Here is a 26,243-nt window from a genome sequence, read left to right on the forward strand (position 1 = left end):
AATAAACACCATGCAAAAATGGAGGTGCAATACTAAAAATTAAATGGTGTTCGCCATATTGTTTCGCCGGATAAAAATTAAAATGCAGTCGACAGCCCGCGCCATTCGCTAAAGCGGCTGATAAATCAGATGGCAAACCCAAGCTGGACCGTAAATCGGTAAAAAAAATGGCATTCCAGCAGGAAATGGTGGACAGTTAAAATATGGCCAAAATACATACAAAGAGGTGGGCCAGAACCACAGAGCAAATGATGATGTCTAAAAAGGCAGTGCCCAATATGCAGCTGAGTTAAAATAATCTCCTCCCAGCGCGAGGGCCAAAAGGAGGTTGTCCAAAGTGCTGGGCGAGGCTTAATTAGCCGAAGCTTATTCCCTCGAAGGGAGGACCACTGGCGATACAAAAGAGACACCACCTCCTAAGAGATGGCAATGTAGAGATCATTGGAGGGAACAGAGGTACTTGTGGGCTGAGGTACAAGGACTGCAGCCTTGACAGCAGTGTCAGAAGCCTTGCTTCCTGCCAGACCAACAGGACCAGGGATCCACAGGAACACGACATTGGCTCCACCAAGAGTGAACAAGTGACAGTTTTCCTGGACCCATTGCACTAAGGGATGAGCAGTGTACAGCACACACAGACTTTGGAGGGCGCGGAGTGAGGCTGTGCAGAAGACACAATTTGGAAGGCTGTGTCGCCGGATGTAGTCCGTGGCTGATACAAGGCGAAAAGCTCGGCTGAAAATATTGAGTATTGTGCCGGGAGCCAATATCGAAAGACATGGGTGCCAATGATGAAAGCACACCGGCCCCACAGCTAGTCCGAGAGCCATCAGTGTATACAAAGGTACTATCGCTAAGTTCCATGCGAAGGTCGTCAAACTGAAGGCGACAGCCAGAGACTGGAGTACTGTCCTTAGGAAGCGAATGAAGGCCAAGGTTAACATGGGCTGCTTCACGAAGCCAAGGTGGTGAAGGGTTCATACTCAATGGAAAAGTGACAGGTAGCGTGAAGTTAAGCTGCCGTAGCAAGTGGCGAAAGCGGGCTCCAGGAGGTAACAGAAGAGGGACGAGCCCCATACTGACGAGCTAAGGAATCATCAAAGAAGGAGGCATAGGAGGGAAGACCACGCATGGCAGACAAACGGCAGTAGGACAGTGGTAGTTCACCAGCTTCAGCATACAGACTCGTGGCTAAACGGATGCCATGATGGTAGATAGTGTCAAGACGGCGTAAAAGGGATGGGTGTGCAGATGCATAAACGAAACACCCATAGTCAAGTTTCAAATGGACAAGGGACCAGTACAAAAGGAGGGTGGTTTGATTGGCACCCTACGAAATACCACTGAGAACACTGAGGACATGGAGGGACTGTGTACAGCGGGCAGCGAGGTAAGAGACATGGGAGGACCAAGAGAGTTTCCTATCAAGCATGAGCCCAAGGAATTTCGTAGTGTCAACAAATGGAAGAGCAACAGGCCCAAGATGTATAGGTGGTGGGAGACACCATTTGCACTGTCAGAAATTCATAAAGACGGTTTTGTCAGTGGAAAAGCGAAAGCCATTGATGATGCTCCAGGAGTGAAGACAATCAAGACAGCACTGAAGATGATGCTCAGTACGGCAGATCCGCGAAGAACTGCAATACATGGCACAATCATCGACAAAAAGGGAGCCAGAGATGTTCAGCGGGAGACAGGCCATTATACGGCTAATGGCGATAGCAAAGAGGATGACACTTAGGATGGAACCCGGAGGCACACCATTTTTTTGAATAAAGGTGTCCGACAAGGCGGAACCAACACGTACCTTGAAAACTTGGTCTTGTAAAAATGTCTGAAGAAAACATGGTAGGTGCCCAAGGAAGCCCCACGTGTAAAGAGTACGGAGAATACCAGTCCTCCAGCAGGTGTCGTAGGCCTCGTTCAAATAAAAAAACACAGCCACAGTCTGGATTTCCACAGAAAACCATTCATGACATGGGTGGACAAAGTAACGAGGTTGTCAACTGCAGAACGCTGCACTCTCAATCCACACTGGGCATTCGTGGGTAAATGGCGAGACTCCAGCCACCACACCAGCCTGGCATGAATCATATGTTCCAACACCATGCAAACGCAGTTGATATAAAAGATGGGGCGGTAGCTGGAAGGAAGGTTTTTGTCCTTACTGGGCTTAGGTATGGGTATGACGGTGGCTTCACGCCAGCATCCAGGAAATGTGCCCTCAGCCCAGATGCGGTTGTCTGTGTTGAGCAGAAAGTGCTCGCCCGCAAGAGAGAGGTGCTGCAACATCTGAATGTGGATAGCGGAAACAGGGATGAACAATAGCGCCCGGTCTGTGGCCAAGGAAAAGGTAAAGAAACGAAACTGAAAATCAGCAGCTATGGCAGCAAAACTCAAAAATGTGGGGAAACTAAAAAACAGAAGGAAAGCTCAGAAAACCACTATAGAACGAGAGGGGGGGGGGGGGGGGTTGTTTGTCCCCAAAAAGAGCTTTAAATGACTGACGTCATCTCACTGACACTAATAAACTCGAGAATGCGATCAGCTGATGGCATGTCATCTGCTAAAAGGGAAGATATATCAGGCGACAGCTGTAGACGGGCGCGTAACAGAGTAAAATAGGGGCACTCAAGTAAAAGGTGTCTCACCATCCACAGCTGAGAGCAGGGAAGGATCGTCACTTAAAAGATGTTGATGGCTAAAAAGACAGTGCCCTATCCAGAGTCTAGTTAAAAATACCTCCTCCAGATGACGAAGTCGGGAGGAAGAGCTCCAAGCACAGGGAAGAACTTTCACGTCCCACAATTTATTATTGGGAAGTGTAGACAAATGTGCATACCATAAAAGGGCAACTTGATGACATAAAACACTCTGTACATTGGCAAAGGGAACCATGCGATCAGGAGGCTGAAGAAAAGAGACTGCAGCCTTGGCTGCTATATCAGCCGCCTCGTTTCCATGGAAACCAACGTGTCCTGGGATCCAGAGGAATGCCACAGAGACACCCCCCGGTCCTGGGGTGGAAGAGCGAGAAGAAGAGAGTGCATGTTGCAGCTCCCGCATGGAGAAAATAGTATTGTAGCTTTCACAATTTTGAGAGGAGAAAGCAAGAGGTCGCATTACGCTGCATGTTTATTCAGGAGAAAGGCTGGCGGCTAATTTGAAGAGTTCGAAATCTCAGCAAAGTGTTGACACAATGAGTTAGAAACTGTGACGGGGTCCACTAAGATATCATATGCAACAGTGAGTCCAGAGATTGGGGAGGAACTAGGTGCACCAGATAACCGTCAAATTCGACTCCAAACTTACAAAGAGGGAGGGAAGGTGTTAATGAGCTAGTAAAGACGTCCCAGCTTGCCTTCTTGCTATCGCTGATGATGTGATGGCATCGCGCACGTAACTGCTTATAGCGAATACAGTTGGCCAAAGTAGGATGGTGGCAGAAAACGTAAAGAGCACGTCGCCGCTTACGTATTGTGTCACGGCACACCTCATTCCACCAAGGAACTGAGGGGGTGCCAGGGCAAATTGGAGGTGCGAGGTATTGAACGTTCCGCAGCTGTAAGAATAACTTCTGTAACATGAGTGACCTGATTGTCGACACTAGGAAAGTGACGGTCATTGAATGTCGCTAGAGACCAAAAAAAGTGTCCAATTCGATTGGGCACACTTCCAGCGTCTCAGGCACATAGATGGCAGTTGTGGCTGCAATCTAAGGACACATGGAAAATGGTCACTCGAGTGTGTATCAGCAGGAGCGAACCATTCAAAGAGCCGAGCTAGCTGAACAGTACTGACCGAAAAGTCCAAATGAGAGAAATTTGTTGTGGAGGCTGACAAAAATGTAGGGTTCCCAGTGTTGAGGCAAAGAAGATCCACTTGGTGGAATGCATCAATCAATAGGGAGCCTCGCGGACAAGGACGCGGAGATCCCCAAAGTGGGTGGTGGGCATTGAAGCCCTAACCAGCAAATAGGGTGGGGTGGGGTGGGGGTGGGGGTGGGGGGAGCTGATCGTTGACCAAGGAGATCAGCTCTCGCCATTGGTGTAGATGGTGTAATCTATACAGTTCAAAGAGAGAACGTGTAACCAGAAAGAGAAAGACGGACAGCAACAGCTTGGAAGGAACTGTTTAAGGGGATTGGGTGACAATGGACAGTATCATGGAGAAGAATCATGAGTCCTCCATGTGCTGGAGTGCCATCAACAGGGGGGGGATCAAACCGGACGGACTGAAAAGGAGGGAAATCAAAGCGACAGTGGGGACACAGCTTTGTTCCCTGAAGACAGAAGATGACCGGAGATCTTTGCGCTGGAAGGTTTGACAACCGTGGCACTAAAGGTAAAATCACAAGTCTGCATGGCTGCCTCCTTAGTAGTCAAAGGAGATGCAATGACACTGCTATATTTACCTACAGGAGGCACAATGGGCTTTCGACTGCCGAATAACTTATGAGCAGCAAATGTCGACACCTTTTCCTTCACTCTGATTTCCTGAATAATCCATTCATCTTTGAAAATGGGGCAATCTCTAGAGGAAACAGTTTGGTCTCCCATACGGTTGATGCAAAGAGGGGATGGAAGTGAACAAGCACCCTTATGGGCATCCTTGCACATATAACACATTTGGCCAGATTGGAACATGACAGGCTGGTATGAGTGAACTGCTGGCACCGATAGCAACGCTTAGGGTTGGGGATGTAAGGGTGACCTGAAATTATCTCACAGCCCGCTTTTATGTTCGATGGAAGTTTAACTCTGTCAAATGTCAAGAAGACAGTACGGGTTGGAACCAAGTCCTTGTCAACCCTTTTCATGACTTGATGAACAGCCGTTACGCCCTTGTCAGACAGGTAGCTTTGAATTTCCTCGTTGGGCAATCCGTCGATGAAGCGTGTATAAACCACCCAGTGTGATGAATTTAAATTGCGGTGTGCTTCCACCTGGACAGGGAAGGTGTGTAGCAGAGAGGTTCGCAGCAATTTTTGTGGCTGGAGGGCACTGACTGCTTCTAACAACAAGGTGCCATTTTGTAATCGGGAACAAGACTTTACGGGACCTGCAATTGCATCCACACCTTTCTGAATAATGAAAGGGTTGACTGTGGGGAAGTCTTGACCTTCGTCCGATCGAGAAACAACGAGGAACTGTGGCACTGATGGAAGAATTGTCCGTGGCTGACACTCATTTAACCTTCGCTTGTGAGCAGACATAGTAGATGATGAGGAAACCATTGTGGAAGTGCCCCCCATAATTACCAGTGTCTCTGATGGCGCACTTCTTCCTTGTGGAGGCACTTTCTGAGGGCACTCCCACCTTTGGTGATTGTTCACACCTCAGGTCACACCTCCCGAGAAACAGCGGAGGGACCAATTGGCAACCTGGTCATCACAACTGCGGGTATCCTGTTCTTCGAAGGTCACCAGGGAGGAGTAAAGGTCCAGTAAGAATTAATAAGCTGCCATTCGGGGCTGCACGTGGATGGGCCAGGAGCCAGCAAACTGATAGCACATGGGAAATGGTTGTTCGAGTAGGTGTAAGGAAGAATGGACCACTCAAGATGATGGGCAGTGCAAAAGGATAGGTCTAAATGGGAATAGAAGTGCGAGGAGTCAGAAAGGAAAGTGGGTGCTCCAGTGTTAAGAAAGAAGAGGTTGGGTTGGTTCAGAAGGTCAGCCAAAAGGGAAAATTTCTGGAACGTCCTTGGAGAACACCAAAGGGGATGATGCGCATTAGAGTCATTGAGTAGCAAAAATGGGGGATGTAGCTGCACAGTAATCTGAAGGAAGTCTGCCCTGGTGATATCAAAGGACGGAGGTACATAAATTGTACAGAGGGGAAAAGTAAGGTGGGGAAGGAGAAGGCGAACGGCAACAGCTCGAAGACAGGTAGTCAGGGAGATGGGTTGACTGTGAATGTTATCCAGCACTAGCAATATAATGCCCCCATGAGATGGGATGCCGACCTCAGGGGGAAGGACAAAACGAATTGGTAAGTAATGGGAAAGCTCAAAGCGGTCTTGAGGGCGCAATTTCGTTTCCTGAAGACAGAGTACAAGGGGATGCTGCGATGCTAGCAGCAACTGTAAATCCTCTTTGTGGGACCGAAGGCAGCGAACGTTCCATTGGAGTACTGTCAGGAGGAAGAGATGTAGGGGTGTCAACTCTGTGGACGCCAAGGGACAGCCGGTGCAGAGCTGCTACTACAGGGCACAGAAGCAGGAAGATCCCATTTCACGGGGTCGACAGAAGCATCAGTGTGCTGGTGCAGTCGGAATGTGGAGTCTGACACTAAAAACGGTCGGCGGTGCGCACCGGTGAGACAAAGGCCGGTGGGGCTAAGTGAGCGGTGGTGGTGTTGGTGGTGGTTAGTGTTTAATGTCCCGTCGACAACGAGGTCATTAGAGACGGAGCGCAAGCTCGGGTTAGGGAAGGATTGGGAAGGAAATTGGCTGTGTCCTTTCAAAGGAACCATCCCGGCATTTGCCTGAAACGATTTAGGGAAATCACGGAAAACCTAAATCAGGATGGCCGGAGACAGGATTGAACCGTCGTCCTCCTGAATGCAAGTCCAGTGTGCTAACCACTCGCCACCTTGCTCGGTAAGTGAGCGCGTGGCGACACTGTCGAGCAGGATCTTCAAGTCGGTAAAGGAAAAAACCATTTGCCTTTAAGGGACTTCTTCAAGCCCTTCCAGTTAAAGGAAGACTGAGGTGTTGTCTGGCTGGAGGGATGCGCTTGGAGGCAGCATATCCGCCATTGCAGTCGATGCGGCGGAGAGAAAGAGGCGGACATTTGCCGTCGTGTGCATCCCTGCCACAGGTTACACACGTGGCTGGGTGTCGACAAGACATTCTAGTGCAATTGTACCAATGACACTGGTAGCAGCACATCAAATTCGGAATGTACGGCCAGACTGTGACGATTTCGTAGCCCGCTGTAATCTTGGACACCAGCACCACCCTATCAAAGGTGAGGAAAAGAGTGCGGGTGGGCACCGAGAAAGAATCGACCTTTCTCATTAGACGATGGGCGGCAATGACACCCTGATCAGAGAGGTAAGATTGTATTTCGGCCTCGGTTAGACCATTATGCGGCCCGGTGTAAATTACACCATGGGAAGAATTCAAAGTTCTACGTGCCTCGACACGAACAGAGTAGTCGTGCAGAAGTAAGGCAGCAAGTAGTAGTACTGCTCAAGAATCAGAAGCTGTCTCCAAAAGCAGAGTGCCCTTCTGTAAATGAGAGCAGGATTTCACAGGGCCAGCAATGGCACCGACACCTTTCTGAATAATAAACGGTTCGACTGTGGCGAAGGACTGACCTCCTTCAGTATGTGATAACACGAGGAACCGTGTTGCAACGGGAAGGGTCTTTAAATCGTTAGCCTCATTACGTTTACATATTGTAGATGTTGATTGTGAAGATGATTGACTCATTGCAAGGAAATCCCCAGCTTCTCAGTTGGTGCGGTGCTGCCACCTGGGGGCTCACTTCACAGGGGGTGCACCCAGCTTAGGTTCACATCTCACATCACGCCTTCGTAACACATGGAAGAGAGACCAGTCGGGAATTTGGGTAGGTTGCAGTTCAGGCAGTCACCGCTCTCAGGGCCTGGCCCGTACCAGGGGCGAACCCTACCTGTCGACCTGGGGCTGTGGATTACACGTTATCTGGTCACCTGTTTTGCACCACATGCGTCGGCCAGCATTCAGGAGCACACAAGGAGGAAGAAGGAAAAAGAGGATCCTCAAATGCCAAAGCAGAGAAACGAGAGGAGAAGGAAACAAAGAAAGGAAAAGGGAGCCAAAAATAAAGTTGAGACTATTTGCAGGTCAGCGACAGAATTCAGAACATTCCCAATAATACACCAGACGAGGGGGAAAAAAGATATCAAGAGGAGTGACATGCAGCACATAAGGGAAAAAGTGCTGCAAGGGCCAGGGCCCTGTGGTAGTCGAGCACGAACCCGCCAAAGAGTGGCGAGCCCCCTGGGGGGAGCAGAAAGGAGTGAGGGAGTTGCCCAATAAGCTGGAGAAAGTCTGCCCTTGTGACACCAAATGATGGATGGATGTAAACAGTACAAAGAGAAGAGGTGAAGTGAGGAAGAAAAATCCAGACTGCAACAGCTCGAGTCAGGTAGACTGTTTGACCATGGACATGAGTCATCCCAGGTGAGCAGCACGGCTCCTCCACGAGATGGAATGCAGTCTTTGTGTGGAAGGTCAAAGCGGACACGAAAGAAATGCAAGAGCTCGAAGCAGTTGTGAGGACACAAGTTTGTTTCCTGGAGGTAGAGAACAAGCGGACACTGCAATTCTAAGAGCAGCCATAATTCCTCACGTGTAAAATCGCCCAGTGTCACGGTAGCACCTCCTTCTCCTCATCCAGCTGTGGAACAAGCCATGAAGCATGTTACATTCCATCCTGGATTTTCCATTGTTTGATTCATAATTCCTCTTTCTCAGACCTAAGGCCACGAATGTTCCATTGGAGGAGAGTCGTGACAAAGACAGCAGAGGTGGAAAAATATTAACGAGGGTCACCTCAGTGGCTTCCAAGTGCTAGCCTCCAAATATTGTCTGCTAGAGGGCACAGAGACCGGAGGATCACGCTCCACAAGATCTACAGAGGCATCAGCATTCTCCTCCTGTCAGTCTGCAGAGTCCAGGGCAGAAAAATGTTCGGCAGTGTACTCTGGTGACACAGAGGTCGCCGGGTGACACTGTTGAAGACAATCTCCGGGTCAGCGAAGGAGAAGACGGTTTGCCTCCGTTCGATTTTTTGGAGCCTTTCCAGTTGGAAAGACGTTTGCCGGCCGGATGGACACAAAAAGCCTTCGCGGAAATATTCCTCCTGTCCTTTCCGGCCTGCCGGTCGTGTAGCAGCTGACTGCCCCACGAGGCAAAAGTCCGGCGGCTCGACGCACAGCTGGAGGAGGAGACGCAGACGCTACTGTGACACTGGGCGATCTTACACCTGTGAGGCCGAATTTGAAGTTGCACATCTGTGTGGCCACGTCATTTGTGGGGTGAGATGTAGCAAGAGTGTTACTGTAAGTGCCAGAGGGTAGAACGCAAAGTTTCCGACTAGTCGACAACACGTGAGCGATGGGGTACGGCACTTTTTTCTTCACCCAGATCTCCCAGACGGCCCGCTCATCTCTGGAGGAACCTGCACAGTCACCACTGCATCGATACAGTCGGGAGGAGGCAGAAGCAGACAATTGCCCTCATGAGCGTCCTTACCACAGGTTACACACATTTGGCACGTTGTCGACAGGACTCTCGAGTGTGGTCGTAATGATGACACTGGTAGCAGCACACCAGGTACGGTCTGACTGATCATTTCATAGCCTGCTTTCATCTTTGACAGGAGGACAACACTATCGAAAGTGAGAAAAAAGTGTGTTTGGGCACTAAGGATGCATCTACCGTTTTTGTCACCCGACGGACCATAATCGTGCCCCGATCGGAGAGGCACGTTCGGATTTCTGCCTCGGTCGGACCGGCAAGCAGCCTAGCGTACGTGACACCGTGGGAAGCACTCAGCGGGGAGCGACACGAATACGATAGCCGTGGAGGATCGGAGTTGCGAGTGGTTGTCGCGAATGAGAATCTGGAGTAGTTTCCGAAAGCAAAGAGCAACTGAGTAAATGAGAGCAGTATTTCACGGGTCTGGCAATTGTATCGACACCTTTCGGAATAATATAGCGAAGATGCCGAGTCGCAGATAAACACGTTACGTCTATCTGCATCTACGCTATACGGTGAGCTGCAACTTTCCTTTTCAAATATTGTTAAATAACATCCTGGATTTTCCATTGCTTGATTTCTGAATACTAAATGAATTTACCATATCAACTGTCTTCAGTGCATGAAAGCGTGAGAAACCACAAGGCAGGTGGGAGGGTCTTTGAATTGTGAACCCCATTCCAATTACATTTAGTAGATGCTGACTGCTGAGAAGATGATTTGCTCATTGCGAGAAAATCCCCCACGATTGCCAGCATCTTTGATGGTGCACTCCTACCAATAACGGAGGGTGGAGAGGGGTGGGAGGGTCCTTCAGTAAGGGTGCACCCACCTTAGATGATTGTTCACACTCAGGGTCACATCTCCCGGACACGTGACAGGGAGACAATCGGCAATTTGGAAAGGTAGCAGCTGAGGCTCTCCCTGGGCCTGGCCTGTACCAGGGGGTATTTGCAAACCCGACCTGTCAACCCGGGGCTGGGACTTACGTGTTACCCAGTCACCTGTTACACATCAGACACACGGGCCGGCCTTCAGGAGTGCAAAGGGAGGAAGAAGAAAATGAGAGAAAACTTAAATGCCAAAGGGGAGGAAGGGCAGGAGAAGGCGAGGGAAGAAAGAAAAAAGGAATGACAGACAGTGGAGAGACTGTTCTGATGTCAGTTACTGAAAATGCAGCACACATTCCCAAAAACATCCCAGACATGTCTCACAAGGGAGGGGAAAAAGAAGAGCAAGAGGACTGACAGAAGGAAAAAGCTGCTGCAACGGCTGGGGCCCCGAGGTAGCCGAGCACGAACCCACCGACGAGCTGCGAGCCCCTGGGGGGACAATACTAATGGTATTTCTATTCTCCCAGTGGAGACTTTTATGCCTCACCCCAGAGATTATCTTTTCACTGTTTGTCCACGTAATCCTTCCAGCGTATCTCAGAACAGCATTTCCTAATATTGCTTTAGTCTGTCTAAACTACTTAGAGCTGCATTGTCTGCCATGTCTACTCAGCTTGCTAGAAGCGAGTTGTAGTCCCACTGGGATCAGATGGGTCACAGTGCTCCGGAGATGATGGAAGCCATTCGTGTGAGAATTGTTTGTGTATAAATGTGCCTGTCTGCCACTCGACTCCTCTATTTGGTAAGTACCAGTCTGTAGGAATTAATATTGTTAATCGATCCCTGATTTTTTACTATTTGTGTTACTGAGTAGTTCTCGATTATGATATGTTCAACATCATTGAAGATTTCCTAGCTTTGGATCTATGGAACACAAAGTATATCTAGCCTAATATAATCTAACTGGGAACAACAGTGTCCCCTTGTAGTTAGTCACAATGAATTTGAAGCACTGATAACTCACTAACATGTGAAACATATCACCAATTTCATGTCTTGATATACAGTAAATTTCATTAACATTTCTGGTACAGTCACAAACTGCCAAGTTTTTGGGAGTAATATGGTTGGAATAGTTTGAAACTTTAAACATTTGTATCAGTAATAATTATATGTTGCTTAAATCATATGCTTTTCTGACAGTGAATAAGGGCACACCTAAAGCCGAGGAGTAGTATAATGTTCAGTAACACATATGTGAGGATTATCCAGAAAAAAAAACAGATGTTTTGAAATAAACAATTAAAAATATGGAAAAACCAAATTTTATTGTGTACATTTCAAAGGTACACTCTTAACCTACTTTTCTACATAATCACCATTCAAACTTATGCACTTATGGCACTATCTGACAAATTTTCCAGTACCATCTCTGTAGAAATCGGCCACCTGCAATTGCAACCACTGTTTTATACTGACATGCAGTTTGGTGTTGGTGTCAAAGCAGTGTATTGTAGCGAGCCAAGTCTTCATTGCTGAGTAGAGGCAGTAATCAATCGGTGCCAAATCCCATCCAAATCCCCATAGTTCCCCATGGGAATAATTGGCCACTTACGGATGTGCATTGTCTTGAAAGAACTACAAAACTTCTGTGCTAAGTTTTCCCTGATGCTTGTTTCATCTTGCACAGTGTTTGACAATATCTCTCTGGGTTAGTTATTGAGCCACGTTCATGAGAATCAATGGAGAATCACTCCCTTACAGTCCCAAAACACAGTAGCTATGGTCTTTCTTGCTGTTAGTATTTGGAAGCACTTCCTTGGAAGAATTTGTGTGTACCGATTCCATTGACAGTCATTCTGTTTCACAATTGCCATGCTTCACCCAAATCTTGTCCCTGCTACAACACAATTGATAACTCTGTTACAGTTTTTCTTATTATCTTTGAGGAAGGTCTGTGCTTCAGCCAGTCTCTGTTTTCATAGTGTTCTGTTAAGATTTTGGAATCCTACATAGCATAAAATTTGTGCTAACCAAGCTTATGCATTACCATTTCATGCGCCAAATACTGAAATTTGGGGAAAATGTTGTGAAAGGTCTATAATCGTGAAAAGACGATTTTCACGAATTTCATCATTGATTTTTATCATCAGTTATTCAGACAGAAGTCCAGGATTACCACACTGGTCTTCATTACGAATATTGGTACTGCCATTTCTTAAATCAATGCACTGTTGTGTCACTTGGTTTTCACTCATTATTCCTTTTCGGTACACATCACAAAGGTTGCAATAAATTTCTACTGATTTGTAGTTTTTTGCCAAGAAAAACCTAATCACAGAACGCACCTCACAAGTGATGGGATTTTCTATTGCAACACACATTTTAACACATCGTACAAAGCAAAGCAGAAGAGAGCCAGATCACATGCTACCACAACTGGATGCCTACTGAGTGTAGGAACACTATGGCTAGGTCCTGGATTGTAATGACAAGTCATATATTTTTCTAAACTATAGGGTGAATTTTAGAACAATTTATACACAAATCTAGGCATTTTACTATCAAAAGATGTATTTTGATTGTGCAAATAATGTGATATTTCAACAAATTTTAGTAATAGGTCATATTGCGGCCAACTTTTAATATAATAGGTCATATTTCCGTCAACTTTTGCCAAAAATGCATATACTGTTTTTCTCGTATCTTACAGGACACAGGAATAAGAAAATGAAAATGTTGCTCACGAGACAATATTTAACATGCTATTATGGAAGATAAACAGATAAATTAGTACACAGCTTTATTTCTCAGGACTGTAGCAGAAAATCGGTGTACCACAACAGTCATTTTGCTAACATAAAACAATGTTGCACAGAGTCGACAATACGCTCTCAGAGCCAACAAAGGCGGCTTCTGCATTGATAATCATCGCACTCGCACAGGTGTTCCCAGTAACCAGTTTGAATACAGCCTTTGCCTTGTTCACCACGCCTAAAGCAAAGTGCTCCGACAGAGTGAAGTTGCGAGGATATGTTCGAGAATTTGGAGAGGAGTTCTTTAGTATTTATGGGAAAATATTATTTTGTAAACTTTGTGAGGTTGAAGTTAGTGCAGAAAAGTGCTGTAATGTGTAACAACACTGTAATACCGCTAAACACAGCAGTTGTGTGAAACGAAGTGCTGAAAATAACAGCAGGCAAACGCTGTTATTTGAACAGACAGGTCAATCGTAAACCGTGCAATCATTCTGCAAGGATTTGTGTGAAATGATGGTGTCCTGCAACATCCCATAGGAAAAGATGAAGAATCCATGCTGCATATGGTTCTTGGAGAAGTACACAACACATCCAGTTCCAGATGAATGAACTATTTATCCATATGCTACAATGATGTGCTCAACAAAATACAAATTACTATTGCTGAGCAAAAGATCTGGCTGTCGATAGATGAAACTACGGTAATTAGTGGGTGATATATTCAAAATGTTGTTGGTGTTCTAAAAGTTGATGGCCCTGGATATATGTTCGTACTAACATGTGAAGCTCTCGATAGAGTAAACAATTCGACAATTGCTATTTTGTTTGATAACTCTCTGAAGCTACTGTGGTCGGATGGTGTGAAAAGAGACAACGTTTTGCTGCTTGCAACAGATGGTGCTTCATGTATGGCTAAAGCAGCCAAATGGCTTCAGATTCTCTACCCCAGCACGGTGTATGCCACTTGTCTTGCACATGCATTGCACAGAGTTGCCGAAGAGGTGCTATCATATTACCCTGACATGGACAAATTAATTTCCTGTGGCAAGAAAATCTTATGTGAAGGCTCCACTAAGGGTGCAGAAATTCAAGGAACAAGCACCTTCAACACCCCTCCCACCTAAACCTGTTCTTACACGATGGGGTTCTTGGCTTTATGCTGCTGAGTATTACTGCATCGACTACACACAAATAAAGACAATCTTCTGTGAGTTTGATAGCGATGAATCAAGTGCTATCAAAATTGTGAAAGAAGTCTTTACAGATACATTGTCTCGAAACTTGGCATACATCAACGCCAATTTTTCAATGATATCAAAAACCATCAAACGACTTGAAGCTGTTGGCACTCAGCTATGTGAGGCGCTGAGTATTGTGCAACACGCGCAGAGTGAGTTGGGTCAAGCTTGTGGTCATGTGGCTGACAAAGTGAAATCCAAATTGCAAAGTGTTCTCCATCGGAATCCTGGATATTCTACACTGCGCAAATAAGTAACAGTCTTTCAAGGAATGCCACAACATTTGAAGATACGGAAACAAAGCTGAACTCCAGTGACCTGGCTGCCTTCAAATACGCTCCAGTGATGTCTTGTGAAGTGGAAATGAGCTTTTCCAGGTACAAAACTATCCTCAGTGACAACTGTATATCTTTGACAATGGAAAACCTGAAAATGCACCTTGTGATCCAGTGCAACTTTGCAGATACTCAAGATTGACATGTGGTATTAAATAATGTTAAATGCTTTAAATACTATGTAGAAATAAAAACATTGTTTTACTGTTTTGATGAATGATCTTTTCACTGCACTTTGTATTTAGAAAATAAAACATTCAGATATTCAAAAAATAAGTGCAAATTAGCCACAAACCCTACATAAAGAAAGAACAATACTTACAATATACTGAGAAGTGAATTTTGTATTGATGTGATGTTTAAAGCTTTCCCGGCATACTGATTGTTCCATAAAAACACGGGAGAACTGTCGGATATCAGTAACATCCTGCCATGATATTTCGGCGCAGAGTCTTCTGGCCATCTTCAGGTGAGTGTCACTGTAGTAGTACTGGCGAGTACGAGCTGAGCTCCGCTATTTAAAGTCATCTGAGGTGGCATTGCACATGTGCTGCTCAGTGTGATGGCCAGAAGACTCTGCACTGAAATATCGTGGCAGGACGTTACTGATATCCGGCAGTTCTCCCGCATTTTTGTGGAACGAATTTTGTATTACTTTATGGTGAATAAAAAATTAAATAAACAAACAAGAATGCTTTAAATGAACTTCTATTGAGCCATATTTTATTTTTAAGGTCATATTTATGTACGTTTTAGGTCATAAATGCTTGCATATTTCACTATTTTTTAGGTAATTAAAATCCGGGCCCTAATTATGGCACTAAAATTGTGGCTCCCACCCACAGTCACAACAGATCAAAGTGTCTGTTACTTTCAAGCTAGCCCTCATAATATACGTATCTTCAAAATGATATTTAAATGTACTATTGGCAGGATCACTTCCATGGATACTAAGACAAACTGATGTGACGTAACTGTCAACTGTGCATCATATTGATAACGAGTTGAGTTCTTGAATGAGATTTTCACTCTGCAGCGGAGTGTGCGCTGATATGAAACTTCCTGGCAGATTAAAACTGTGTGCCCGAGTTGAGTTCTTGGTTGGACATGATGTTTCAGAAACAAATCATACTTCATCATTTTCATTCTACTGCCTTTTGCATCTATGTCTAAGAGTAACACAAATTATTTGTGAAATTGCATTGTTAGGACATAAATATAAAACACAACATAGAAGTACCTATGCAAGTGAGTTTCTATTGCCGGACTACTGAATGTCGGCAAATGAGACATGTCGGGAAATATTTTGTTGTGAGGGACCACAGTAAGACGTGGGTTGTCCAGGTTTAACCAGTGAGGTATCTGGCCATTTGTCACCACATACACGTGGCGAACCCACGGGGCAAATTTCTCGAGAGAACGCAGGGAATACCGCAACTCCTAGAATCAGAATAGAAAACTGAAGTTGTGAAATGTGGATGTGGTTTCACATTGTATTTTGCTGCTGAAAAAGTCTGAAAAGTAGATTTAGTCTCAACCTCTTTGTCCTCGAATCTTGATGGTGCCAAACTCTCCGTATTAGCAAAAGGCAGCTCCATTATTATGTACGCATTACTGACCACTATTTTCATTTCCTCCAAATACAGGGTGCCTCTCGATAGCTACGTGAAAGAAAACAGTTAGATGTGAAATTGTGCTGACTCCAACACTATATCCTATGTTTTTCTTTCAGTTTAAATGGCATTCTCATATAAAAACTAAATTAATTATTTGTGATAATACCTCCATCATTGCTGTAGCCGCTTTCTCAGTACCCAGCTCTATGACAGATGTCCCATTGTTGGGGTACATCCAAACATTGAGAATGTTATCTCCCACATATTTTTGAAATAAAGCACGAATATCATTTTCTATGTTGTGCATGACAACTGATGGTATGCCAGTAATTATGAGTGTATTCTTCACAGGGTAAGAAGCTGGGGCAAATTTGTCTAAAAAAGAAATTTAATATTACAAGAACATACATTTGATATAAATTGAGATTGTCATTTCTGTAAGAAAAATACCTGATGTCCAGTGAGCCTGAAACAGAGTAACATTAGCCTTCTTAACCATCACTGTCTGCTGGACGACATCACCTGCCTCTTCTGGATCAGAGAAGTAAATGATTGTTCTATTCAGAGAATAATTCTTCTCAGGTGGGTTTTGCACTTTCTCTCTATTCCACAGGTTGGTCAGAGCGATGTCATATTCCTTTTCTGGCCCTTCATTGGGGAACCTATGTAACAGATCAATCAAGATAACAATCAAGGAATGGTTCGTTTAGTACTTGGTATTCACTAAAATGTTTTACATCACCTCAAGTTGCTAAAATAGCGATTTTAAGCACTTCCAACATTTACATATCACCTCAGCAGAATAGTGTGTGTTAGTTACAATTATCTTAATGTAGGTACATACATTATTCAGGTATCAGATAGACTTTATTACTGATACTGACTTTTCAGTTTGTAGAGTTTGGGAGTTGTTGGGTGGAGGGTGCCAGTGAACAAAATTCAAGTACTTACAGGAGTCAATAGGTACAGGTGGGCACTCTATCTTTTTTGGGCTAGTGGAGCTTAGGTGGAAGAAGGACATTGAAAAGTGCAGTGCAGTGTAGGTTTGCCGTGTTTAGCCTACTTACAAAGATATACAACACATCCCTAAATTAAAACCTTAATTACATAATTTGGATCTGTAGTGTCAGGAATATAATGTCTATGCACAAATTCGAATAGGCAGAGGAGGGGGAGAGAGGATGCAAGCAACCAGAAATATTCTTGAAACATGTCTATAAACAAATAAAGATTAAAAATGAACATAGTGATACTAAATAGAAACATACTGCTGAGCTTAAATTCTGTTACTCTTCACAGAGTACATGTTGTGTTCATAACACGTGACAAGTTAAAACAGTGCATCATATCAGAGCTTACACTTGCCAGGGTAGATTGTCGGATGAGTGATTGTTTGATCCCAATTTCAATCTGGAGAGCAATTTTATTCAGAATGATAGTGATAGTGGTGCAGTATACTACTGTAGTCATTGTGACAAGCAAGGGCTTCTGCAGGGCTATAGAGGAACTGCCTTTGTCGGCAGCCTCAGGCATGTTTTCTCCAAGCCTGAGGACAATGTGGCAATCAGAAATATTCTCACTGCACGTAGGAGTTACAGGGTTCCCCGTGACACCACCTCTCATCATTAGTTTGCAGAATTTGGTTATGAGTCACCACCACCACAACCACCACCACCACCAAATGGTGCTGTAACTATTTCCAGCTCCCTGACTCCTTTCCCCATTTTTACTTAACCCACCATTTATGCCATCCTTCCTATTTTCTCCTGCCTTCCACTCTACCTTCGATAGCTGTTGTTAGAACTCCGTTTCTTCACAATATACATCTTAGACAGTCAGCGCTCCTTTACTTATTCAAGTTTAGTAGAGTTCTTTATTCCTTTATCCTTTGCAGTCCTTCAGTGTTCTTCACTTTATCCAACACCCATTTTATTTTCTCCATTGCCCTACAACCCAACATTGCGAATGCTTCAATTCTGGCTCTCTCTCTGTCTAATTCAACATCCAGCTTTCACGGTCGTACAGAAAAACATCCTACATAAACTATTTAACTAACCTTTCTCTTAACCCCAACCCCAGTTTGCTGCATAATAAGCATTTCTTCTTATGGAAAGCTTGCTTTGCCATTGCAGCTCTTTCACCCATCCCATCATTAGTTAGTATGCTCCCCAAATATTTGTGTTGTGCAAAATGCTCAATTTGACATTCTGTTGCTTTTAGTTTTGTACTTTTTTGTCATGTACCCTCAAAATCTTAGTTTTATTTGTGTGTGTGTGTGGGGGGGGGGGGATACAATTGTTCAGATGATGTGATAAGCTGGCCACCCTAAAACATTAAAAACGGCATCCTAAAATTTTAGGGGGTGAATCTGTCAGCTCACAAAACCTTAAAAGTCATTTCAATTTGTTTCATTGTCAATTAAGAGGGAAGCCTGTCGGCAAAAGAGCTGCCGCCCTATGGTCCGAAAACAAAACAGTCTAGTAAAATGTGGTATGCCATTAGTCTGTACACCACAAGCACTGTTCTTTGGAGTGTCCTCTTACCAGAGCAATACGCCATGTGTCATAGGCCTGCTCATCTCGTCCGCACGGCTGGAAGGAGGTAGGCCATGGCCGCTTAGTGGAAGTTATTGGACACAACTTAATATCTGTCATTTCCAATCTCTTCCATCATGCAAGAGTCTGTACCTTAACAAAGAGGCAATAGCATGTAGGGGGATGGCACACTGGAGTATCTGAAGATCACAACACACATCTGCTTAGCTGCCACAGTAAACCTTTCATTCCATGCAATATCCATCCATCCTGGTACCCAGCAGCAAGAACCTCCTTCCCCAGTCTTTGTAGGTTGAGGACCTTATTCTGGACTACTTTATCTGCTGGGTACACCATTGTAGAGTGTGAAGGGCACTCAGGATGCTGTGACAGAGAAAACATTTAGCACTGTTAAACATGCTGCACCTGCTCTGCTGTCACATATTGAGGACACAATCAGGAAATGCAACAGAGCAACTGGGAAATCTCCATTGTTTAGAAGCACCTGTAAATACAGCTACATAGTTATGGTGCTCAGTTAAAATGTCATAAAATAATGTGTTAAAAATATGTGTACTGCGCGAAATCTAAAATGATACTGGGCCTCTGCAGTAACCAGGGTTAAACCCTTGGATTTGGGGTTGTGCTACCTCCACACCAAATGATTCCAGCAAATGCTGTGCACAGATCCAAAATGGCTCTGTTGCTCATGAATGATGAGAGAAAATGTGTTCCAGAGATGGATGAAAAACACTTTGCTAGGCTGGTGAATTTAGAGCAGCACGGAACTTGCATGCCTGACACAAAATGAGGAGCTGCCGCCGGGTAGTGAGTGGTGGTTCCCCGGGACTCAGCACAGAGACTGGGTACGGGTTTTGGTTTTGTTGTGCTTTAGGGCGCAAAAAACAACTGGGGTCATACGCACCCAAGTCAAAACTATAGAACATGAAGGCAGAGAGGAATTAAAAAACAACTATACATCAGTCCTGATTGACATAAGAGAAGAAAGCAAAAACTGGCATGTGAAGAAAAGGCTGAAAAACACCATACAGAAACGAAGGTCCAAAACTAAAAATTAAATGGCCTTCACCATATTGCTTTCGTCGATAAAAAGTAAAACACAGTCAACAGCCTGCACATAATTTACTAAAACGGCTGATAACTCAGATGGCAAACCCAAGTAGAAGCTGAAATAGTTAAAAAATAGGCATTACATCAGGAAATGACGGAAAGTTAAAACTTGGGTGCAATGTGTACAAAGTGGTTGCGTAGCGCCAATTATCAGATGAAGATGGCTAAAAAGGCAGTGCCCAATACGCAGCCTAGCTAAAATGATCTCCTACCGGCGGGAGGGCCGAGAGGAAGTCGTCCAAGACACTGGGACAGGCTTAATAACCCAGAGTTCACTTTCATGAAGCGAGGACCAATTGTGATGCTGCAGGGGCACCACCTCCTGACAGACGGCAACACAGAGATCATCGGAGAGAATACAAGAACTCGCGGGTTGCGGTACGAGGACTGCAGCCTCAGCAGTAGCCATGGGTGCCAATGACGATGGCACACCCGACCCCACGGTCAGTCTGAGAGTCATCAGTGTATACAAAGGTACTATCGCTAAGTCCCATGTAAAGGTCATGAAACTGAAGGTGATAAACAGAGCTCAGGGCTATGCCAAAGGTAGAGGCCCTACTGCTGGAAAGGCCTTAGTTAATGGATCAGGCTAAAAGTGTCCCACAACATCCTATCTTCCTTAACCATTCTTAGTCCTTACCCAATTCCCTTTCCCAACCCAAGGTCTGATGCAATCCGTGTTGAAGGATGCATGGCACATGGAACGATGTGTCACCAATGAAGCCTCAGGGATACCGGGCTACCTCCCTGAGCAAGTAGCCTTACACCACATGGGGTATTCGTGGTGTGGACCAAGTAGATCCCCAACTCTAGTGCGACCAAGATGGACACAACAAAATACAATAAATTAAAACAAACTGAGGGGCAAACTGAGATCTCGGACACCCAAACATCGGGGTCAGGACCAATGGAATGTATTTCCACTACTGAATGAGGGTCTAGACCTGAGCCAAAAGTGGGAACTGTAACTGAGAAGTTGGACCAGATCAAGATTAAAGCCTTGTCTGAAGCCCAGATGAGGAAATTCCTTAGGAAACTAGAGACAAAAGGAAGGGAAACAATGGTATCCCAAACACATGTGAGAGGGGGGGGGGGGGGGGGAATTAAAAGGGCTTGAGCCCAAGAACCCCAAGAAAAACTGTCTCAGGTTAAATGGGATATGCAGATCCCCACAACGTCGATGACAGCCAGCAAGAAGCTAAGGGGGGAATCTAAGACCCCCTCCTCCCTGGATAAGCAAACCCAGAAAAAACCGAGGCAAGAAATAGGGAAACAGATCTACAGTACTGCAGTCTCTGTTTTTAAGATGGAAGTTATCCTGGAAGGCTATCCACTGGTAGCCATCACCTTCCAAGAGGAGGGACATGTACAGATGGCCCTCTTGGAAAGATAGGGAGGGGGGGGGGGGCGGGGGGTGGACGCTGGTCCAGGATACAAGTTCTAGAGCGTCTATCAAGACTGTGGTGCCCTTATTTTTGTCTTTAAGGGGGTGCGCACGGTGGAATGGTTTAAGGACAAGGTGCCCATTATATTCCCATGGGAAGATGCTAAGCTGCTGGTCAAAACGGCAGCAGAGCTTCTTAAGACCTCAAATAGTACCAAAGATCTTTAAGATGTCTCTCCTAAGACTCAATTTGAGAAAACAGTGATCCAGAAACCTAAAGTGTTGACAGAGGACTGGAGAGTAAACGACCAGAAGGTTGTACCAGAAGGGCAATCCCTGGTGGTGGAGATTGGAGAGAAGTCCCTGAAGGCGATGCGAGAGCAAGACCTGAGACTGTTTCTAGGGTTTTCGTAGGTCACCATCAGGGTTATCCAAGAACTCAAAGGGAATGATGGCAGGAAGACAAAGACTGGAGCTGCTGCAGATTAATCTGCAGCACAGTAAAGGGGCCTCTGCTGCCCTGAGCCACTGCCTGGGGAGGTAAGAAGTGGACGAGGCCCTGATACAAGAACCCTACTTATATAAATGGGGTGTATCGAGGCTCGGTGACATTGAGGGTTAGCCAATTTATGCTAGGAATCTAAGAAACTCCAGAACAAGCATCTATGTAAGAAATGGAATTTCTTTCATGCCAATGATGGATTTCTGCTCCAGAGACTTAATGACCATCAGAATGCAGCAACGTGAGAAAGGTATCACGTTTGCCATCAGCACAGCGACCAACTGTTGGTTGGATGTGACGCTACTGCCCACAACCTAGTGTCTGGCAGCAAGGACACCAACAGTATAGGTGAGTACCTTCTTGAATTTCTCTTAGCTAACGACTTGGAGGTACTGAATAGGGGCAATGAACCTACATTCAGGATACCAGAAGGTAAGAAGTAACTGACATAACTTTTGGTTCCATGAGAATGGGCAACTAAGTCAAACAAAGGCATGTGGCATTAGAGACATCCTCATCGGACCACATGTACATTAAATTCAAAGTTGAAATGGGAATTAGACAGACCATGACCCAAAAAAAGACTGGGAGACACATTGGAGGGACTTTGACTTAAGCTTATCGGAAATTGAAGCCTCGGTAAGGAATCAAGCAGAGTTTGAGAAAGTAGCCTCTGCCATAGTGACCTCATATCAGGACAATGGCACAATAACCAAGAAGTGCACCAATAGGAATGTGCCTTGGTGAAATAACAACTTGGAAATGCAAAGAAAACAGGTATGAAGACTGCTTAACCTTGCGAGACATAAAGGACAATGGGAAAAATATTGTGAGACCCTTGTCAACTACAACCTTGCAATCAGAGAAGCAACGGAGGCATCCTGGAAGGCATTCTATGCGGAAGTGGAAAGCTGCTCAAGCCAGACTGCACAGAATCCTCACTAGAGTACCAACCAATCCAGGAGGTACGTTGACAAAGGAGAAAGGGTAATATACAAAGACAGCACACGGGATGTTGAAACTGCTCCTCAAAACGCACTTTCCTCAGTATGCTCTGCCAGACAACACAGACCAGAATGTGATCCCAGAGAGACAATGGTTCTCATGCACTTGAAGAGTGGACTGGCAATCAGCCAAGGAGTGTGTGGACTTCAATAAAATCCAATGGGCAGTGGAAACATTCCAACCGCTCAAGTCACCTGGCCCAGATGGAATCTATCCAGCTCTCCTGCAACAGGCAGGAGAGAATCTCATAAGTGTCTTATGCAGGTTATTTAGGGTTAGCCTAGCAGTAGAAATCATTCCCAATGCTTGGAGGGCAGTGAAGGTTGTCTTCATTCCAAAGCCAGGGAGAACTGATCATACCAAGACCAAGGATGTGAGACCAATCAGTCTGTCTGCCTCCCCCATTCTCAAAACATTGGAAAAACTGGTAAATGTATTCACTGGGGAGAGGAAGCTAATTAGGGGCCCTCTACATTCAAACCAACGCGTATATCAACCGGGTAAATCATGTGAGACAGCTCTCCATCAACTCGTTGGGAGGATGGAGAAAGCACTTCATTTTCAAGAAATAGCCCTCTGCATCTTGATGGACATCGAGGGGCCCTTCAGTAATACAACCTACAATTCCATGGTGGACCAGAGCCATGCTTAGTAGAAGGAAGGTATAGGCTACCATGATGGATGAAAATATGGTAATTAACACCACTACAGGTTGCCCACAAGGAGTAGTTCTGTCCCCTTTATTGTGGAATCTAGTGGTGAACGAACTCCTTGAGGAACTAAATTCCAAAAAACACTTTTGCCAAGGATACGCAGATGACCTTGTCTTAGTAATACTTAGCAGAATTTACTGACACAGTTAGAAATATGGCACAAGGTGCATTGGACATTGTGCAAGACTGGTGCATTAAACAGGCTCTGAGGATTAATCGCAAGAAGACTGTTGTGGTGCCATTCACGAAGAGGCATATCCAACACTCAAGTTGGAATCTAAAGCTCTTCAATGAAACTCTACCTGTTAAGGGGATAGTGAAATATATAGGTGAAACCTTAGATGAGAAACTAACATGGACACCTCACATTAAGAGAATCTGCCCCAAGGCGAAAGGTACTCTAGTGAGTACCAGAAGGGCTTGCAAAAACTGGGGGCTAACCCCCAGAGGTATGCACTGGATATACACTACGGTGGTTAGACCTAGGATTGCCTATGGGGCCATAGTGTGGTGGCAGATAGAACAGCAAGCTGCAGTTAAGGAGCTTGCTAAGGTGCACAGACTGGCCTGCTTAGCCATAATAGATGGAATTAGCAGCACACCAACTGCTGGGATGGAAACCATGCTGGACATGCCTCCACTACACCTTTGGGTCAAGATAGAGGCAGCAGCTGGGGCATACAGTCTAAAAATCAGTAAAAACTGGATCTCACTGGGGTATCCAGAATCACATACTACGATAGTAAGTGAGGTAAACATAAGAATGGCTGGGTAAATGCCAGCCGACTATATAACAACTCCCACCTGCTGCAACAAGCCTTACAATACAATAATTGGAGGCAGGAGCAGTGAGAAAGAAAAGAGTTCGACACCATACAGGGGACACTGTTTGGGTCCCCGATGGGTTGAAATAAGACCAAGGCATTGGGGCAGGGGTGTACGGGGTTCTCTACGAAAACTGGCCTCAGTATTCCAAGCTGAAATTACTGCAATCAGGGCATGTGTGGAGGAGAATATGCGTAGGCACTACAAGGACCGTATCATATACATCTATTCAGACAGCCAGGCAGCCCTGAAGGCAGTCGCAACTCCTGAACGATATCTAAGATTGTTTCAGAATGCCACAGAGCTCTGGTGGAGCTAGGAGGAAGCAATAGGGTAAACTTAGTGTGGATCCCTGGTCACACAGGGATCTGTGGCAATGAACAAGCTGACAAATTGCCCAGGATGGAGGCAACGACTCCATTTATTGGACCAGAATCTGTCCTGACAATCACCAAGGCTATGATTGAACTAGAACTATAGAACTGGTTTAGGAAACAGCACATAAAATAATGGACCAAGGTCTATAAACAAAAACATTGTAGCTAATTATGTCTACGCTCAGTAATCCTGGGATTGAACAGAAAAAAGATTAAACTCATGACTGGACTAATGACCAGTCATCGGAATTTCAAAAAACACCAACATACAATGGGTATAAGGGAAGAAGACCCTAAATGTAGGATCTGTGCTGAAGGTGAAGAAACTGCATCACACCTGATCTTTGAACGCATGTCACTGGAGAGTAAGAGATACAGAATCTTCAGGACAACTAGACCTGAAGAAATTGTGTCTAACAAAAAACTGGGAAAGGGGCTCCTTGCACTATTTAACAGCATTGGTTGGCTTTACTAGATATACAGGGAGTGATACCGCACAATAAACTCTGTTTTGGTGCAGGCAGTGGCGGGTTAGACCAAAGCAGTTTTTAGCTTCCTGGTCAAAATCAAATCAAATCAATACCAGTTCTCCAGCAGGTGTTGTAGGTCTTCTCCAAATCAAAAAACATGGCCACAGACTGAGATTTCCACAGGAAATCATTCATGACATGGGTGGACAAAGTAATGAGGTGGTCAACTACAGAACACCACGCTCGAAATCCACACTGTGCATTCATCAGTAAATTGCGGGACTCTAGCCGCCATACCAGCCTGGCATGAATCATGCGTTCAATCACCTTATAAACACAGCTGGTAAGAGAGATGGGGCAGTAGGTAGAAGGTAGGTTTTTGTCCTTACCTGGCTTAGGTATGGGTATGACAGTGGCTTCACACCAGCATCCAAGAAATGTGCCGTCTGCCCAGATGCGGTTGTGCATGCTAAGCAGAAGGTTCTTGCCTGCAAGAGAAAAATGCTGCATCATCTGAATGCAGATGGTGTCTGCCCCTGGGGTAGAGGATTGGGATGAACTGAGAACATGATCTAGCTCCTTCATAGTAAATGTGGCATTGTAGCACTCAAGATTTGGAGAAGAGAAGGGTATCACATAAGCCTCCTATGCGCCAATGAAGGAAGCAGGGTGATAGTGGCAAGAGCTCAAAACTTCAGCAAAATGATGTAGGAGATAGCAATATGGTCCACTATGACATTGTCTGCTACTGTCCAGTCAGAAACTGGGAAATCTGCTCGTGGTTCCAGAGAGCTGTCAGAGGTTGGCCCACACAATAGACAGAGGGGTGGAACTGTTAAAAGAACTAGTGAATCAAATCCATTTAGCTCTTTTGCTACCCGAAGAACACCACGACATTTTGCACGCATCTGGTTATAATGAATGCAGTTTGCCATCATAGTACGACGGTTAAAAATGTGGAGAGCACATCTACGTATGCAAATTGTGTCACGGCATGCCTCAGTCCACCAATGGACTGAGGCACAGAGTGGTAAAGAGGAATTGTGAGGAATGGAATGTTCTGCAGAAGTAAGGATACTGTCTGTGAAATATTTCACCTGGTCATTACAACTGGGGAGGAGTAAAGCTGTCAGTCAGCCTTAGTAAGCTGCCACTTGGGAATGCATGTGGATGGGGTGGGAGTCAGCAAACGGATAGTGCACAGGAAATGGTCACTCAAATAGGTGTCAGAAAGAAAGGACCACTCAAGATGATGGGCAAGCTGGG

The 26,243-nt window shown here is 45.2% G+C and overlaps 1 protein-coding gene across 5 annotated transcripts in view; it reads right to left on the reverse strand.

The window, feature by feature from the left end:
• Positions 1–26,243, reverse strand: part of LOC126284879 (N-acetylglucosamine-1-phosphotransferase subunits alpha/beta) — a 116,265-nt gene that overhangs the window by 44,472 nt on the left and 45,550 nt on the right. For 4 of the 5 annotated variants that reach the window (XM_049984119.1, XM_049984121.1, XM_049984124.1 and 1 more), the window contains 4 exons: positions 16,487–16,698; positions 16,203–16,411; positions 15,959–16,081; positions 15,661–15,860 (listed from right to left, as the gene is read on the reverse strand). In XM_049984119.1, the coding sequence (XP_049840076.1) occupies positions 15,661–15,860; positions 15,959–16,081; positions 16,203–16,411; positions 16,487–16,698 (744 nt within the window). The remainder of the gene's footprint in view (positions 1–15,660; positions 15,861–15,958; positions 16,082–16,202; positions 16,412–16,486; positions 16,699–26,243) is intronic. The other variant, XM_049984122.1, reaches the window with a different exon arrangement.

Source organism: Schistocerca gregaria, chromosome 8 (assembly GCF_023897955.1).
Source record: "Schistocerca gregaria isolate iqSchGreg1 chromosome 8, iqSchGreg1.2, whole genome shotgun sequence".
Taxonomy (NCBI): Eukaryota; Metazoa; Arthropoda; class Insecta; order Orthoptera; family Acrididae; genus Schistocerca; species Schistocerca gregaria.